We start from the raw sequence: 15935 nt of genomic DNA on the forward strand, positions 1-15935 counted from the left end.
TTTCAAAACACCCAAGGTCACCTCACAAAATGAAAAATACAAGTCACAGCATAAAACAAAAACACACAACAAACTCTGTACATATACAAGTAAAATGCAGTAGAGACTCAATAATACAGATCATAAAAAAGCCTGTATAAAAAGATATTGTGACGGGTGGAAGAATCACGCGACAAGGAGAGCTCAAATAAATACCCCGGAGGGTGGATTTATTAACAATAAAAAGGTGCCAGGTGAAGAGTGGTTCGCTGAGGTGGTGCGGTGCTCTCCGTGAGTGATTCCCTTTTGGTGCGGTGAGTCGGTGCTGTGCTCGTGGCAGGGCTGGGTCGGTCACACGCTGGAATCTGAAAGAGTCAATGAGAGATATCACATTAGTCCTCAGCTTCATGGAGGCCAGTCTCTCCATGTAGTAGTCTTCCGCGGCTTATATGGGTGTGGCCGATCCAGCCGTGATGAGCGAGTGCAGGTGTTTCGCTTTATTCTCCAGGGCAACGCTGATGAGTGCTCGGGACGCTCGTCATACTCACCCCCCCCCCCCCCTAAGCACTGTCCTGGTCCTGGTGGAAACAAACGGCCGTAACAAGGGGGAAACTGGGGGTGGGCGGGGAGTGACCCCTGACAGACCTGCAAAGGCTGACCAAATCCGAGAGAGTTCATCCCCGTTGGCGTTGGAGGCTCCGGCTCGGTGGCGGGCGATGAAGCTGAAGTCCTGGAGCGTGAGGAACCACCGTGTCACCCTGGCGTTGGTGTCCTTGGCCCTGGCCATCCACTGAAGGGGCGCGTGGTCAGTGAGGAGGGTGAACTTGTAGCCCAGCAGGTAATAACGCAGCTCCAGGACTGCCCACTTTATGGCCAGACCCTCTTTCTCGACCGTGGCGTAGTTTTTCTCGGCTTTCGTCAGCTTCCTGCTGATAAACAAGACAGGATGTTCCTCACCCTCCTGGACTTGGGACAGGACGGCTCCCAATTCTGTCTCGGACGCATCCGTCTGCAGCAGAAAGGGGCAGCCGAAGTTGGGGGCGTGCAGGACCGGTTCCTCGGTCAGGGCCCGCTTGATCCGCTGGAAGGCCTCCTCCGCCTCTGGACTTCAAGCGACGCGCTCAGGCTACCCCTTCCTGGTCAGGTCTGTCAAGGGGGCGGCTAATGAGGAGAAGTCAGGGATGAAGCAGCGATAATAACCCGCCAACCCTAAGAAAGCCCATACCTGAGACTTCGTGCCAGGTCTAGGGGTGGCGTGGACGGCTTCTATCTTCTTTTCCTGCGGCTTGATAAGGCCCCGTCCAACCTGGAAGCCCAGGTACTTTGCCTCAAAGAGGGCCAGATGACATTTGCGAGGGTTGGCGGTGAGTCCAGCCCTTCGAAGCTCCATCAGCACCCTCCGCAGACGGTCCAGGTGGTCCTCCCAACGCTCCGAGTGAATAACCACATCATCCAAATACGCCGCCACGTATTGTTGTTGGGATCGCAGGATGATGTCCATAAGCCGCTGGTACGTGGCTGGTGCCCCTTTCAGGCCGAAGGGAAGGGTCCGGTACTGCCAGTGTCCAGTTGGGGTCGAAAAGGCAGTTTTCGGTTTTGCAGTTTTGAAGAGTGGTACCTGCCAATAACCCTTTGACAGGTCCAGGGTGGAAATATACCGGGCCCTTCCCAGATGTTCCAGGAGTTCATCCACCCGGGGCATTGGGTAACCGTCAAACTCCGAGACTTCGTTGAGGCGCCGAAAGTCATTGCAGAAGCGGAGGGTGCCATCCGGCTTCGGGACCAGGACGATTGGGCTGGACCACGGGCTGCGCGATGGTTCGATCACCCCTAACTTCAACATTTGCTGAATCTCGTCCTCAATAGCCTGCCGACGAGCCTCTGGGATACGGTAGGGCCGCTGTTTCACGATGACTCCAGGCGGCGTCTTGACGTCGTGCTGAGTGTGGTTGGTTCGCCCGAGGACCGTGGAGAACACATCTGAGAACTGACTGACCAGGTGTTGCAGCTCAGCCTTTTGTGCCGCCGACAATCCGGGATTGGTGTCTATCAGCACAGGCTCCACGGCGGCAAGGGCAACGTTCTCTTCCCGGGTCCCCACCCATTTCTTCTGCAGGTTGACATGGTACAGCTGTTCGGGGCTCAGTCTCCCAGGTTGCCGTACCCGGTACGTCACCGGCCCCACCTTCTCGACTACCGTATACGGCCCCTGCCAGGTGGCCAGAAACGTACAGGCTGCGGTGGGGACCAACACCATGACGCGGTCGCCTGTCTGGAACTCCCGAGGCTGAGCTGCACGATTATAGTGTCGCTGTTGAGCCTGCTGGGCTTTTGCCAGGTGCTCCCGGACTAATGGCATGACGCAGTCGATCCGTTGCCTCATCTCGACGATATGCTCGACCAGGGACCGGTGTGGGGCAGGCTGTTGGTGTTCCCAAGCCTCCTTTGCTACGTCGAGCAGGCTGCGAGGTTGCCGACCGAAGAGGAGCTCAAACGGTGTAAAGCCTGTGGACGCCTGGGGGACCTCCCGTATTCCAAAGAGGACGTAGGGCAGCATCTGGTCCCAGTCCCGTTTGTCCTCTGCTGCCACCCGTCGTAACATCTGCTTGTGGATCTGATTGAAGCGTTCGACGAGCCCGTCCGTTTGGGGGTGGTATACGGTCGTCCGCAGTTGCTTTACCCGGAGCAGACGGCAGAGGTCAGCCATTATCCGGGACATGAACGGTGTTCCCTGGTCAGTCAAGATCTCCGTCGGAATGCCGACTCGGCTGAACAGCAGGAATAGCTCGTGAGCGATGTTCTTTGTGGTGGCCTTCCTGAGAGGGACTGCTTCGGGGTACCGGGTGGCGTAGTCGACCACGACGAGGATGTATTCATGTCCCCGGGCTGACTTCGGCAGCGGCTCTACCAGATCCATCCCGATGCTCTCGAAGGGCACCTCTATAATGGGCAGCAGAATGAGCGGCGTGGGGGGAGGTGTCTGGGGCGATGTTTTCTGGCAGACGGGGCAAGCCTGGCAGAAGCGCTTCACCTCGGCCTCCAGGCCCGGCCAACCTGGCAACCATGAGCACATGCTCTATCAACATTTTGGAAAAAGCACTGATGAGCTGAAAATGCTAGTAGACCTGTAAATTGGATTTTAGTGATCTCCATTGCGAACTTCTGCTCATTGCGTATTCTTTTGCATATATATGTGGCATTATATTGACTCCATATAATACAGTCTGTTTTCTTTCACTTGTTTTTTTGTAGACTTAAACCTGCAGTCCGTAACTTTTTCCATGTTTTTGGCTTATCCTAAATCACTATTGTACACCTATAATAAGTTTTTATATCCAGACAATTTCAGACCGGTACTGGTGGACCCGCTTCGGAGTAGCCCAGTACCTGCATGATTCATCATAGACATAAACAGCGAGAAGTATCTCCGGCTACAATATTTTTTCACAAGACTGTTTCTGTTTATTAACTGCTAGAGCGCCAAAAGTTACAGACTACAGCTTTAAATTTTTGGTCACTGTATGTGTATTGTATATGGACATGTATGCTCACATTCATAATCGCATAGTCGCAGTTAAATATCTCTGTGGATGCATTAGTGATGCATTTATAATGGGACCAGCTGGGGTTCCTGCTAACAAATGCAGTTTTACCCCAGAGCATTCCAGCACATCCACACTCGTGCACACAAATTCACTCACATTGTAGGAGAAATTAAGCAGAGAGAAAGAAAAACAGAGAGACAGAGAAAGAGAAGAGATAGACAGAAATAGTAGCTTGAGAGCGGTAAGTTCACCCGAAAATGAAAATTCTGACATTATTTCCTCACCGTCATGTTGTTCCAAATGAATAGAGTCGAAGCTATTCAGTGATCCAAATAACGCAGCAGTCTTGAGTGATCGGTGCTGGAGTGGTTCACAGCTCACTGGAGGTGAAGACTGTCAGTGAATTATGATTTATTTCAATCTGTTCATCAAAATCATACAGGTTTGTAGTGACATGTTGGTTAGTTAATGATGAAGGAACTGTTCCCTTTAACCACACACCCTGAGTCAAATATACACACACACACACACACACAGTCAGAGCTGATGGACTGTCAGCTTTTTTATGCTGTCCTCTGCTCTTTTCTGCAGACAGTTGGGCTTCATTACTAATGGCAGTTCTGGGACCAAATGGACTGTAGTTTAGAGAGACAGAAGCATTTTTCTTTCCCCCCACAGTGTGATTTTACTGTAGAATGCGGACACTCACTATTTTAGAGTTAATGTAATACTTTGAAAATATACTTTATGTATCTTCATTCTCTGCACTGCAAGTACGTACATAGTACAGGCAAGTTATCAGATTATTATATTATATACAGGGGTTGAACGGATTGTAGTTGATCTGTGATCCAACTGGACCAGGACCCACGGTTCGGCACGCATGTGATTCGCAGATTAATTGCAAAATTTTACATCATAGAGTTAAATTTTATAATTTATACGTGTTTTGTCTTTTTTTATTATTATTATGCAAAAAAAAAGTAAAGTCGTGACGTATTGTCAAGTATGGTGACCCATACTCGAAATTGGTGCTCTGCGTTTAACCCATCCAAGTGCACACACACAGCAGTGAGTAGTGAACAAATCCACACACACACACACACACACACACACCGTGAACACACACCCGGAGCAGTGGGCAGCCATGCTGCAGCGCCCGGGGAGCAATTGGGGGTTCGGTGCCTTGCTCAAGGGCACCTCAGTCGTGGTATTGAGGGTGGAGAGAGCGCTGGACATTCCCTCCCCCCACCTACAATCCCTGCCGGCCGGGGGCTCGAACTCGCAACCTTTCGATTACGAGTCCGACTCTCTAACCATTAGGCCACGACTTCCCCGCAATCTTTATGTGCAAGTAAAGATTGTGACAATGTTTACATGTGCCAAATACAGAATCCCATGGACATAACATATAAGTAAAAAACACAGAGTTTTGACACAGAGCTTTCGTTTATGTGCATATTAAACCTATGAGTGATTTGAATTGCAGAGTTGCATTTGCATTCACAACGTTTTACCCAGCTGCCCTGCCCTGATGATATTTAAATGCTTAGATTTATGATCAAAGCTCTTTTTAAAGCATTTAATGCAATGCTATTTATTGATGATTGAGAGATGAACAAATAAATGTTCCCCAAAAGCCCGATGGGTGATCATTGATACTCACATTTTAACACAATTTTTCTAAAAATTATGTCTAATAATCAAGTAAAACTGCTTCAGTCCAGTCTAGAAATATTACAAACAATATAAAAGTTATTTTTACATTTACTTTATAAAAATCATTGAAGATTTCGCAGTATAAAGACACATGAATGACCTGAAGTGGGAGTTCTTACAATTATACTAAAAGGCCTTCACCTGTTTTCCAGCTTAGTTCTGGGTAATGTGTTTCATAGTGTATGGAGAAGTTGTTGTAGTCCATGTAGACTAAGGAATAGGCAAGAGCTGACAAAACTGACAGTCAAAAACAATACAAAAGAACCCCAATCTAAAATACCTTAATTCTGTTTTTCTACTTTCTTGGTGGTCAGTAATTAAAGGGCTTTATGATGAATATTTATGAGCAGTTATTTCCAGAAAGCTGTATTGACAGTCAGTCATGGCATGATGGCCCTTATACTCCCACTCTCTGTAATCTCTGTTTTATGTTTCTGGGTGACAGCACAGCTAGTGCTGCATTTGCACTTCTGAAAGCTAAGGAATATTTGTGGTGTTTTGTCGAGTTGTCAGTTTCAGTGAAATGTCTTTTGTCAGATGCTGTTGAGCTCTGTGAGAAAATGCTCTGCTTGAGAAAAGAGCAGGTTAAAAGCGAACATGGTATAGTTTACTGTACCATCATAAACACGATTACAGTTGCATAATGCTGCTGTAGTAAACAATTAATCTAAGAATTACTATTATTTTATCACATGTTCATATCTTGTTCTTAACTTGTATTATTTTTCTTCTACTTTGGAACACAAAACATGACGTTTAGTAGAATGTCCTGGCTGCTGTTTTACATAAAATGAAAGTAAATGGGGGCCGGTGCTGTTGAACTCTACTAAGGACTAAATGTACTGTAAAATGACTCATGTACTATAATATAAATCTTCTAAAGTCGTACAATAGCTTTGTGTAAAGAACAAGCCAAACTTTAATCTCACCCTCCCCCGTAGCTTTCAAATCTCAAAGCATGATGTAACTAGAATTACCCAAATAAGGCAAAAACAAGACGACAGAAACAAATGTCACGGGTGAACACAAAGCACATGGTGCTTCACAAAAGGGTTTCAAACAAGCGTATCAAACTGAATCACAAATTTTAGCGCATTTTAAAACAGTATGTCATACTGTTTGTATTTTACTGTTATATAAATATTCATATATGTTCTTGGTGGTTTATCATTAGGGCCAAAGTGTCAGATGCAATTTTATTAACACATTTCCTACTGATCAAACATATTCTTACAACAAACATTTCAAAGTTGAAATGATTCATCACAAGGATTCACCGCTGATCTGGTGATCCCATGAAACTGATCTCTAGTCAGTTTTGTAATGTAGGTTCAGTTTTAATAGCAAGTGATATGTTTCCAACTGGCCTAGTTAGCCAAACTGTACCTAAAAACATAAAATAAGCACTACAGATCAATAAAACACAAATTCTATTTATATTATAATAAACACAAAATATACAGACAATTCATATTTAAACCTGTAAAGCCATGACATGAAATAATGGAAAAATCTGGGAAAAAAAATTGGTTTATTGACAATTTAGACAAAAATACAGCAAGCTTTATAGGGTTAAACTTTGTACAATGCATTTAATAGATTTAATTGACTGTTTGCAATTGTTTTGTGAATTGTTTTGTACAGTGAATCATTTTGCAATTGATTCAAGTTTTGATAAACTCAATTGATTCAAGTTTAGAAAAACTCAGTTTCTGCTATCACTATGATTTTTAATAGTGCAAGTCATAAACACAAAGCATGGCACAATACTTAACTACAAGAACTTTCAAAATAAAAAACATATCAAAATACTTGTACTTGTACTTGAACCAGCAAAAAATTCAAATATAAACAGCCAGAGGTTCTGTCACTGAAAATTTTCAGCCGTACATGTGATAAAATACTTCTCTTTCAGTCTTCAGCAGAAAGAGAAAATATGCCAAAACCCATAAACCATCCAATAACATTATTTTTGATGTAGAAAAAAAAAACTGCATGCAGGATGAAATTGAAAACAGAACTTGTTTATTATACATGGACAAGTCTGTCATTGGATTCTGGAGCTGATACAAGGCAGAGTTAAAGCTTCTGACAGTCAGCAAAAGGCCATGATTATTGCCTGATGTCCAGAATCTCAAAATGGCCAAATTTTAGTCCAGTTTGTTCATGTGTAAATACTGCCTTAACGTGCTGCAGTATGTAAACACAGTATATTAGCTGTGTGGTTGTGTATTCTGTGAGAAATAAAATCTCTCTAAACAGTCAAATTTAACTTAATATAATTTGAACATAACATATTTTGTATCTTGTATGCCAGTGTTGCCATATGTTGCCAGAAACTAAAAAAAAAAAAATTAAATTCAAAATCTCAAATTTTTAGGCAGCTGTTAGTTGAAAGGTTCATATCAGAATCAGAATGAGCTTTATTGGCCAAGTATATTTACGCATACAAGGAATTTGTTTTAGTGACAGAAGCTCCACACAGAAGCTCCACAGTGCAACAGAAAGACAGCAACAGGACAGCACATAGATAATAAAAGAATAATATACAAATATCCAAATAGGCAATGTACAAAACAGCAAAAACACAATATATAATATAGACAATTATGTGTGTACAGGTCTGATATGTGCAAATTTTAAATGATCAAATGATTAAAAAATCAGTCTTCTGAGGTCAGATTTGGTAGCTGAGCTGAACCAGACAGTTATTGAAGTGCAGAGGATGGATTCAATGATGGCAGAGTAGAACTGGTTCAGCAGCTCCTGTGGCTGATTGAACTTCCTCAGCTGGTGAAGGAAGCTCAACCTCTGCTGGGTTTTTTGGCAGTAGAGTCAATGTGAATGACCCACTTCAGGTCCTGAGAAATTGTGGTACCCAGGAATCTGAATGACTCCACTGCAGTCACAGTGCTGTTCATGATGGTGAGTGGGGGGAGAGCAGGGGGGTTTCTCCTGAAGTCCACGATCATCTCCACAGTTTTGAGCGTGTTAAGCTCCAGGTTGTTAAGACTGCACTATACAGCCAGCTCCTTGACCTCCTGTCTGTAAGCAGACTCGTCACCATCCTGAATGAGGCCGATCAGTGTGGTGTCATCTGCAAACTTCAGCAGTGGGGAGAGAACGCAGCCCTGAGGAGCTCCAGTGCTGATGGCGCTGGTGCTGGATTTGAATTTACCAAATTTTACTAACTGCTGCCGTTGAACACAAAAATGAGTTGGGAAGCCATTTGATTGAATGCCGCTAGTAAAAGGAAAATAATAGCAATGCTCGGGCAAACCGCTATAGAGCTGATGTCAGGACAGAGTTAGAGCCGGTGAATGCGGTTTACAGGTTTCATATAAAGAGAACGATGTGCACCAAATGAGTCGCAGTAGAAACTGAATACTTCAATAGTTGCGGTGCACTAAACACGAGAGCCAACGCAAACGCAATGATGTGAAATAAAACGTCCTCATGTATTAAAGAAGAGTGGCTTGATTAAGTGCTGGAAATAGCGGAGGATGGGCAAAGAACGGTAACAAAACTCTGAAACATGTACACAAGAGTATTGTACAAACTGTACTTCATAATGATGTTTAGACAGCTATAGAAGAATTCATATGTTCACGTTTTTTTTAAATATTTAACTTACAGATCTCAGCTTAAGTTTTGCTTCCGTTTGTATTCTATTCTATTCTATTCTATTCTATTCTATTCTATTATATTCTATTCTATTCTATCGGTTTAAATAGTTTGTTTTGATAAAATATTATGTTAGGCCTATATTATAGACTCAAAAACAAGGTCAATTATTTATCAGGTTTTTGACTTTGAGTCTCTTGCTCATCAAGGCTGTATTAATTTCAAAAATACAGAAAAAACTGTGATATAGTGAAATATTATTGCAATTTCTAATATTGGTTTCCTATTTTAATACCTATACTTTAAAATAGTATTTATTCCTGTGATCAAAGCTGAATTTTCAGCATCATTACTCCAGTCTTCAGTGTCCCATGATCCTTCAGAAATCATTCTAATATGCTGATTTATTATCAGTGTTGAAACTGTTGTGCTGCTTAATATTTATTTGGAACCTGTGTTTATTTTTTCCTTGATTCTTTGATTAATAAAAAGTTTAAAAGAACAGGATTTATTCAAAATAGAAATATTTTCTAACAATAGAAGTCTTTACTATCAATTTTATCAATTTAACACATCCTTGCTGAATAAAGTTTATTTAACTTTCTTTAACCTTTTTTAAAGTATCTTTTTAAAAGAAAGAAAAACATGTCTGACCCCAAAATTTTGAATAGTTTATATTGTAACACAAAATCTCTATTTTGACTAAACACTGTTCTTTTTAACTTTTTTTATATTTTAAAAATATCACAGGTCCCAAAGAATACAGTATAAAAAAATTAATAAAAAAAGCAGTACAGCTGTTTCCAACATTGATTATAAATCAGTATATTAGAATGATTTCTAAAGGATCATGTGACACTGAAAATACTGCTTTGCTTCACAGGAATTAATTACATTTTAAAGTATATTAAAATAGAAAACATTTATTTAAAATTGCAATAATATTTCACAATATTATTTTGTGAAATAATATTCAGTATTTTTTATAAAATATATACAGCCTTGATGAGCATAATAAACCTCTTTAAAAAACTGTATTGATCCAAACTTTTGAACTGCAGTGTATTGTACAGTAAAAATGTTTTCTCAGGTAACCTAAAATGTACATCATTTAGTTACATCATGTCAGTCCTCTGTCATGTGTTCCTGCCTCATGTTTCCATATTTGGTTTGTTTCCTGTCCTTGTTAAATGTAATCATTAGTTAATTCTTATCCAGCCGTGTTCGTCTCATTATCTATGATTTACCTGTGTATTTATAGTCCTGTCTGTTGAGTTTGATTTCGTCTGGTCTACTCGTTACTCCCTGGTGTTCCTGTCTGTGTCAGCCTTGCCTTGTCTTGCCCTGCCTTGATGTCGTCAGTAAAGACTATTATTTGAAGTTATATCCTCGTCTGCGTGTTTCTAGTTCCTCCTCGTGTGTGCACCGTGACACATCAAGGGTCAAATCAAATATAAATAGCACATTAAAGTTAAAAGTTACACACTTTTTTGTGTGCGTGCTGTACAGGTCTGGTATAAAGAATGCTTTTGCTCAGGTGACCAAAATGTCCACCCAATAGAGAAAAGTTTTGCTCGGCAAGAAAAAACATTAGAGGGAACATTGCTCCCACGGGTCCTTAAATTTCATACAACTAAATTGAAGAGTTTTTAAGGCCTTAGACTGTTTTAAATACGTTAAATGGTATAAGAAATACATTTTCAAATTGCCTTAGATTTTTCATAATTCTGAAAATACCTTGTAAATAGTAAAATAAAACTCTTTCCTTGATATTCGTTGATATTTGTGTATTGAAAATGTTTTTGATTGACATTTATGGTCTTTATTTTATTTGGGCTAGTTAAATTAATTTTCGGGCTACCAAAATCTGAAGAGTACTTGCCCGAAGGGCTACCAGGGATTTTGAAATATTGCGAGCCCTGGACATGTGATGTCTGTATTTTGGCAGTTCGGGGCTGAGCACTGGCAGTTTCTCATATATGGCTGAGCACTGGCAGTTTCTCACAGATGTTCCATTCCTCTCTCTTTGTCTTAGAGTAAATGACAGTATTCTCTTCGTGAATGACGTCGATGTTCGGGAGGTGACCCACAGTCAGGCGGTGGAGGCTCTCAAGGAGGCAGGTGCCATCGTCAGACTCTATGTATTACGCAGGAAACCCATTGCTGAGAAAGTCACTGAACTCAAGCTCATCAAAGGGCCAAAAGGTATGGATTTTATAGTTATAGTAATAAAACATATGTGATCATCAAAGATGCACTAAGTGATCATTGGTTTGGCAATACAACATTAAAGTGCCCCATTATGGATTTTTTGAAAATTACCTTTCATGCAGTGTGTAACACAGCTCTAAGTGAATGAAAACATCCTGCAGAGTTTTAAATCTGAAAGTGCACCATGTACAATGACTCAAGTCATTTTTAAAATGAATCCCAAGCTGTTTCAGGTTGATGTCAACATGAAACATTAGCATATTGCCCATCCACTTGTTGGTTTTTTCGTGTTGGTCTGAATGAAAATGAAAATGCAAATTCATTCTTTGCCATTAGGTGCCGCTTTTGGAGCGGTAAAAATAGTGGTTTCCCCGGTAACACTGTACACAAAGCAGCACTGAGCTCAGGAATGCTGGTTTTATCGGGCATTACAGACATGCTGAAATGAAAATGGGACCAATCAGACCAATCACCGCAGATTAGCATCATGCAAAGAAGGGGTTTGGAAAAATGAATCTTTGAGCGAATCGTTTGGGAGTCGTTAAGCAAGTAAGGTAAAAATAAATGCATATTATAAGAAAATGAAAGTGGGTCCCTGGGTCATATTACTACAAAAGATCAGTAAGGTAAGACGGTGCCAAGCCTTTTAGAGCTTTATAAACCATTAAAAGGACCTTAAATTCAATTCTGTAGCGGAACGGCAAACAGTGTAATGACATTAACGTCAGTGTGATGTGTTCATATTTTTTAACCCCAGCATTCTGAACCAGTTGAAGTCTAAAAAGTGAACCTTGGCTTATCCCTAAATAAAATGTGTTGCAACAGTCAAGCCTTGAAGTAACGAGGGCATGAATAGCCCTTTTAAAGGTCTTAAAAGACAGAAAAGACTTCACCTTTGCCTGTGCTCTTAGAAGAAACTAGATTTGACCACAGAGCTGACCTGGATGTGGAATTTCAAAGCACCATCCAGATAGACTCCCAGGTTTTTACACAGGGTTTTACATATGGAGAGAGAGGGCCAAGATTAAATTTTTTATTTTTTTTTATTCAATGTGCCCAAATACAATAATCTCTGTCTTATTATCATTTAGGTTTAGAAAGTTTACATGCCTTTAAATCATTAAGGCAGGATAGTAGAGAGTTTAAGCAGTGTTTATCTTGTTTCAAGGAGAGATAAATTTGAGTGCCGTGTGCGTAGCAGTGAAAGGAAATTTAATTTTTCTTAAAAATTGAACCTAATGGCAGTATATAAATGGAGAATAACATTGGAGCCAAAATGGAACCCTGGGGGATTCCACTCATATGTGAAGCTGTACTAGATGCAAAGTCCCCAATATTCACTGAGAAAGATCTATTTTCTAGGAAAGACTGAAACCAATTTAGAGCTTTCCCTTTGCTGCCTGCGCATTTGTCCAAACGGCACAGGACAGTGTGGTCGACTGTGTCAAAGGCAGTGCTTAACAATACCCCATTGTAAGGCTTGGAGGGGCCAGGACAATTTTTCATAGAACTATATTTTTTATATAACTCCGATTGGATTCGTCTGAAAGAAGAAAGTCATATACTCCTAGGATGCTTTGAGGGTGAGTTTATCATCCTTGCTGATTTTATTGTCTGAATTTCAAGAATTGTATCACTTTATATCACTTTAACACATTTTCAAAATCCCTAGGGGAAAAATAAAGGATAAAACCTGGAACCAACACTGCCAAAAAAGTAGTAGCCACTATTACCCTCTATTAAAGGGATAGTTCACCCAAAAATGAAAATTCAGTCATCGTTTACTCACCATCAAGTTGTTCCAAACCTGTATGAGTTTCTTTCTTATGTTGAACATAAAAGAAGATATTTTGAAGAATGTTGGTAACCAAACATTTGACGTTGGCCTTTGACTTCCATAGTGTATTTTTTTTTTCATACTATGGAAGTCAATGGTTGCTGTGAACTATTTGGTTACCAACATTATTCTAACTACACACAGGTTCGGGAACAACTTGAGGATGAGTAAATGACAGAACTTTCAGTTTTGGGTGAACTGTCTATCCCTTTAAGTGGTTTTGCAACTGTCAGATAAACATCCAAATTGTCACTTAGTGCATCTTTTTTTCCAGAAAAAAAAAGAACTGAACTGAAAGCTTTGTTCATAAAGAGAAATGTCACTTGTGCCTTTACTGTCCCAGGGCTAGGCTTTAGTATAGCGGGTGGTGTGGGGAACCAGCACATCCCTGGAGACAACAGCATTTATGTCACAAAGATCATCGAAGGAGGAGCAGCTCATAAGGATGGGCGACTACAGATCGGCGATAAAATACTGGCGGTAAGACAACACATATACATCGCTAATGAGGACTGACATGTGTAAAGATAGTCTGTATTATACTGAAGGAACATCATAGCTGTAGCTGTGCTGTTGTGTGGTACTGGCTCTTCAATGCCGCCACCTGCTGCTCACAGTAGGAAATACAGGCAGGTTGTGCATGTAAGAATGCAAAAGAAAAAAGCAATCAATTTAATAAATTTTGTAGTTTACTTTGATGTACATAAATCCCACACTTTCTTCTATTTAGTTTGGTGCCACTGCAAATTGCAGACTGCAACTTTAAACAACTTTAATATCTATAATATCCACAGTTCCAACTTTTCTGATTTTAACTTTTGAAAAAAAGGTACACTTTAGCACTTTAAAGAAAACAGTATAATAATAAGTATAATAGAGTAAATATACATCAAAATAATATATTTAAGTGTGAACTGGATGTAATGATTTCAGTCACTTAACTGCATGTTAACTATGGAAGCAGATGTGTAGCTAAATTCAATGCAATATGTAAAATGGCAATGTATTTCTGTATTTAAATGGACATTTTCCCATTTATATGTGCAACATTTAGTGCAAAATGAAAATGAAAAAACAAATATATCATTTAAATTTGCCATTTTCTACACTAGTTTTAATATGCAAATTAAAAACCTATTTTAAAGCTTTATAAGTTGCAAAATTAAAATGAAAATGTATTATGTTCCCCTGTGGAACTCCCTGTTTGTCAGACTTTGTTTCTCTGTGTCTTGTGTTTCCATGTGCTCCCTGTGTTTCCCCTTCTCTTATGCCCTTATTTGATTTTGTTCCTGTTCCTGTCCCTGTTTTGGTTGATTAGTTTATTAACCCACAGCCCTGTGTTGTTATTTATCTAGTTACTCCTCTGTTTATAAGCCCTGTGTTTCCCTGCCTCTGTGTCCAGTCTTAATCGTCATTCAGTGTTTATTCTGTGTCTCCAGCGATCCCTGAGTTTGAATAAAAGTCTTTCGTTATTTAAGAAGTTCCTCGCCTCCTTGTTTCCCTGCTCCAGAGTGTTCAGGTGCCACGGAACACGCGCTATTTTACGGTTTAAAAATAAAAGAGTAATAAAATATAAGGTAAGGCAGTGAATAAGTGTAGAGTAGCACTGTCTGTTTGCTTATGTGCATCAATCTGTGTGTAAACGGTGAGAGATGTTCAGACAGGTGAAAAGCGTTTGGTTAATGGTGAATACTGACCTATCGTGTTCCCTGTTGCAGAGCCCTGCCTTGATCCACAATTACTTAAACTATATTCATCGTGGGGTATTTAATGAAAATGCAATTGAAACGTCATATATGTAAGTGTCAATGCATTTAAGAAAAATAAAATACATTTAAATCACTGTTTTGCTACCCTTTTGCTGCACCTTTGGCTCAGAATGCATTTTGAAACTCTCATTGCATTTTGCTACAATTATCCCGCGGCCTCACGATGAAAATGCAATCCCAAGTGTCCTACCCCTAAGTCTAAATGCATTTAGGAAAAACAGCATTTAAATGATAATTTTGCTACAGTTTTTGCTTGGACATGGAACTTATAAAGCTTTAAAATATGTTTTTAATTTGCATATTAAAACTAGTGTAGAAAATGGCAAATTTAAATGATATAATTGAATGATCATTTTCATTTTGCACCAAATGTTGCTCATATGAATGTGAAAATGTAAATTTAAATACAGAAATACATTGACATTTTACATATTGCATTGCCATTTTGCATATTGCATTTCAAATTGAATTTAGCTACACATAAGCTTCCATAGTTAACTCCCATGTAAATGCAAATGTATTAGAGTTGAAATTTATAATAAATGCATATAATATAAATAATAGTATAATATTGTCACGGCGCGGTAAGGGAACACACCGTGTAAACAGGGGTCTGGGTCCAAACGCAGGTCTTTATTAACTGAAAGGCAGACAAAGTAGAAACCAAAATGGAAACAAACACAGATCTCAGAATCTGAAAACAGGCTCAAAACAGAAACAGGGATATGACACAAATACGGCAACCTGGTGCTTGCATCAGTCCACATATAAACAACTAATAATCCAGCCCAGAGAGGCGTGGGGAAGGAGCATAAATAGCCATCAGGATGGGCAACAGCTGTGTGTAGGTGCACAGGTGTGTGGAGTTAAGGTAAAGGAGTCCGGGAGGATGGGCGATGGTGACCTCTGGTGGTGAGAGGGAGAAACATAGGGCCCGGGCCCTGACAAATAGAAGTAAATTGACCTTTGTTGACTGAGTTAGAACTTAAGTACTAAATTATGTCATTTCTAAATTACTTAGATTGTTTTTGCTGCCACATGTAATGTCAAGCATTTATTGTAATATATGCTTTAATATAATTTCTGCTTTAAACTTGTGTCATGTATTTAAATATGTTTGTAATGATGAAGTGGCAATTTGGCAGTGTTATTTTTAGTATCACTGCCATCATTTTATAGCTTTATTAATATTTTGATTTAACTTTGTTAAAGTTTTAATAATTTTATTGTGTTATTGTAATTTAAATAGTT

At 40.2% G+C, this 15935-nt stretch overlaps 1 protein-coding gene across 1 annotated transcript in view; it reads left to right on the forward strand.

Moving 5' to 3' along the window:
- Positions 1 to 15935, forward strand: part of dlg4a (discs, large homolog 4a) — a gene marked incomplete at its 5' end in the record, with an annotated part of 163705 nt that overhangs the window by 127952 nt on the left and 19818 nt on the right. Inside the window, 2 exons of the mRNA XM_079419726.1 lie at positions 10903 to 11072; positions 13259 to 13395. Of these exons, the coding sequence (XP_079275852.1) occupies positions 10903 to 11072; positions 13259 to 13395 (307 nt within the window). The remainder of the gene's footprint in view (positions 1 to 10902; positions 11073 to 13258; positions 13396 to 15935) is intronic.

Source organism: Barbus barbus (genome assembly GCF_936440315.1).
Source record: "Barbus barbus genome assembly, chromosome: 6".
Taxonomy (NCBI): Eukaryota; Metazoa; Chordata; class Actinopteri; order Cypriniformes; family Cyprinidae; genus Barbus; species Barbus barbus.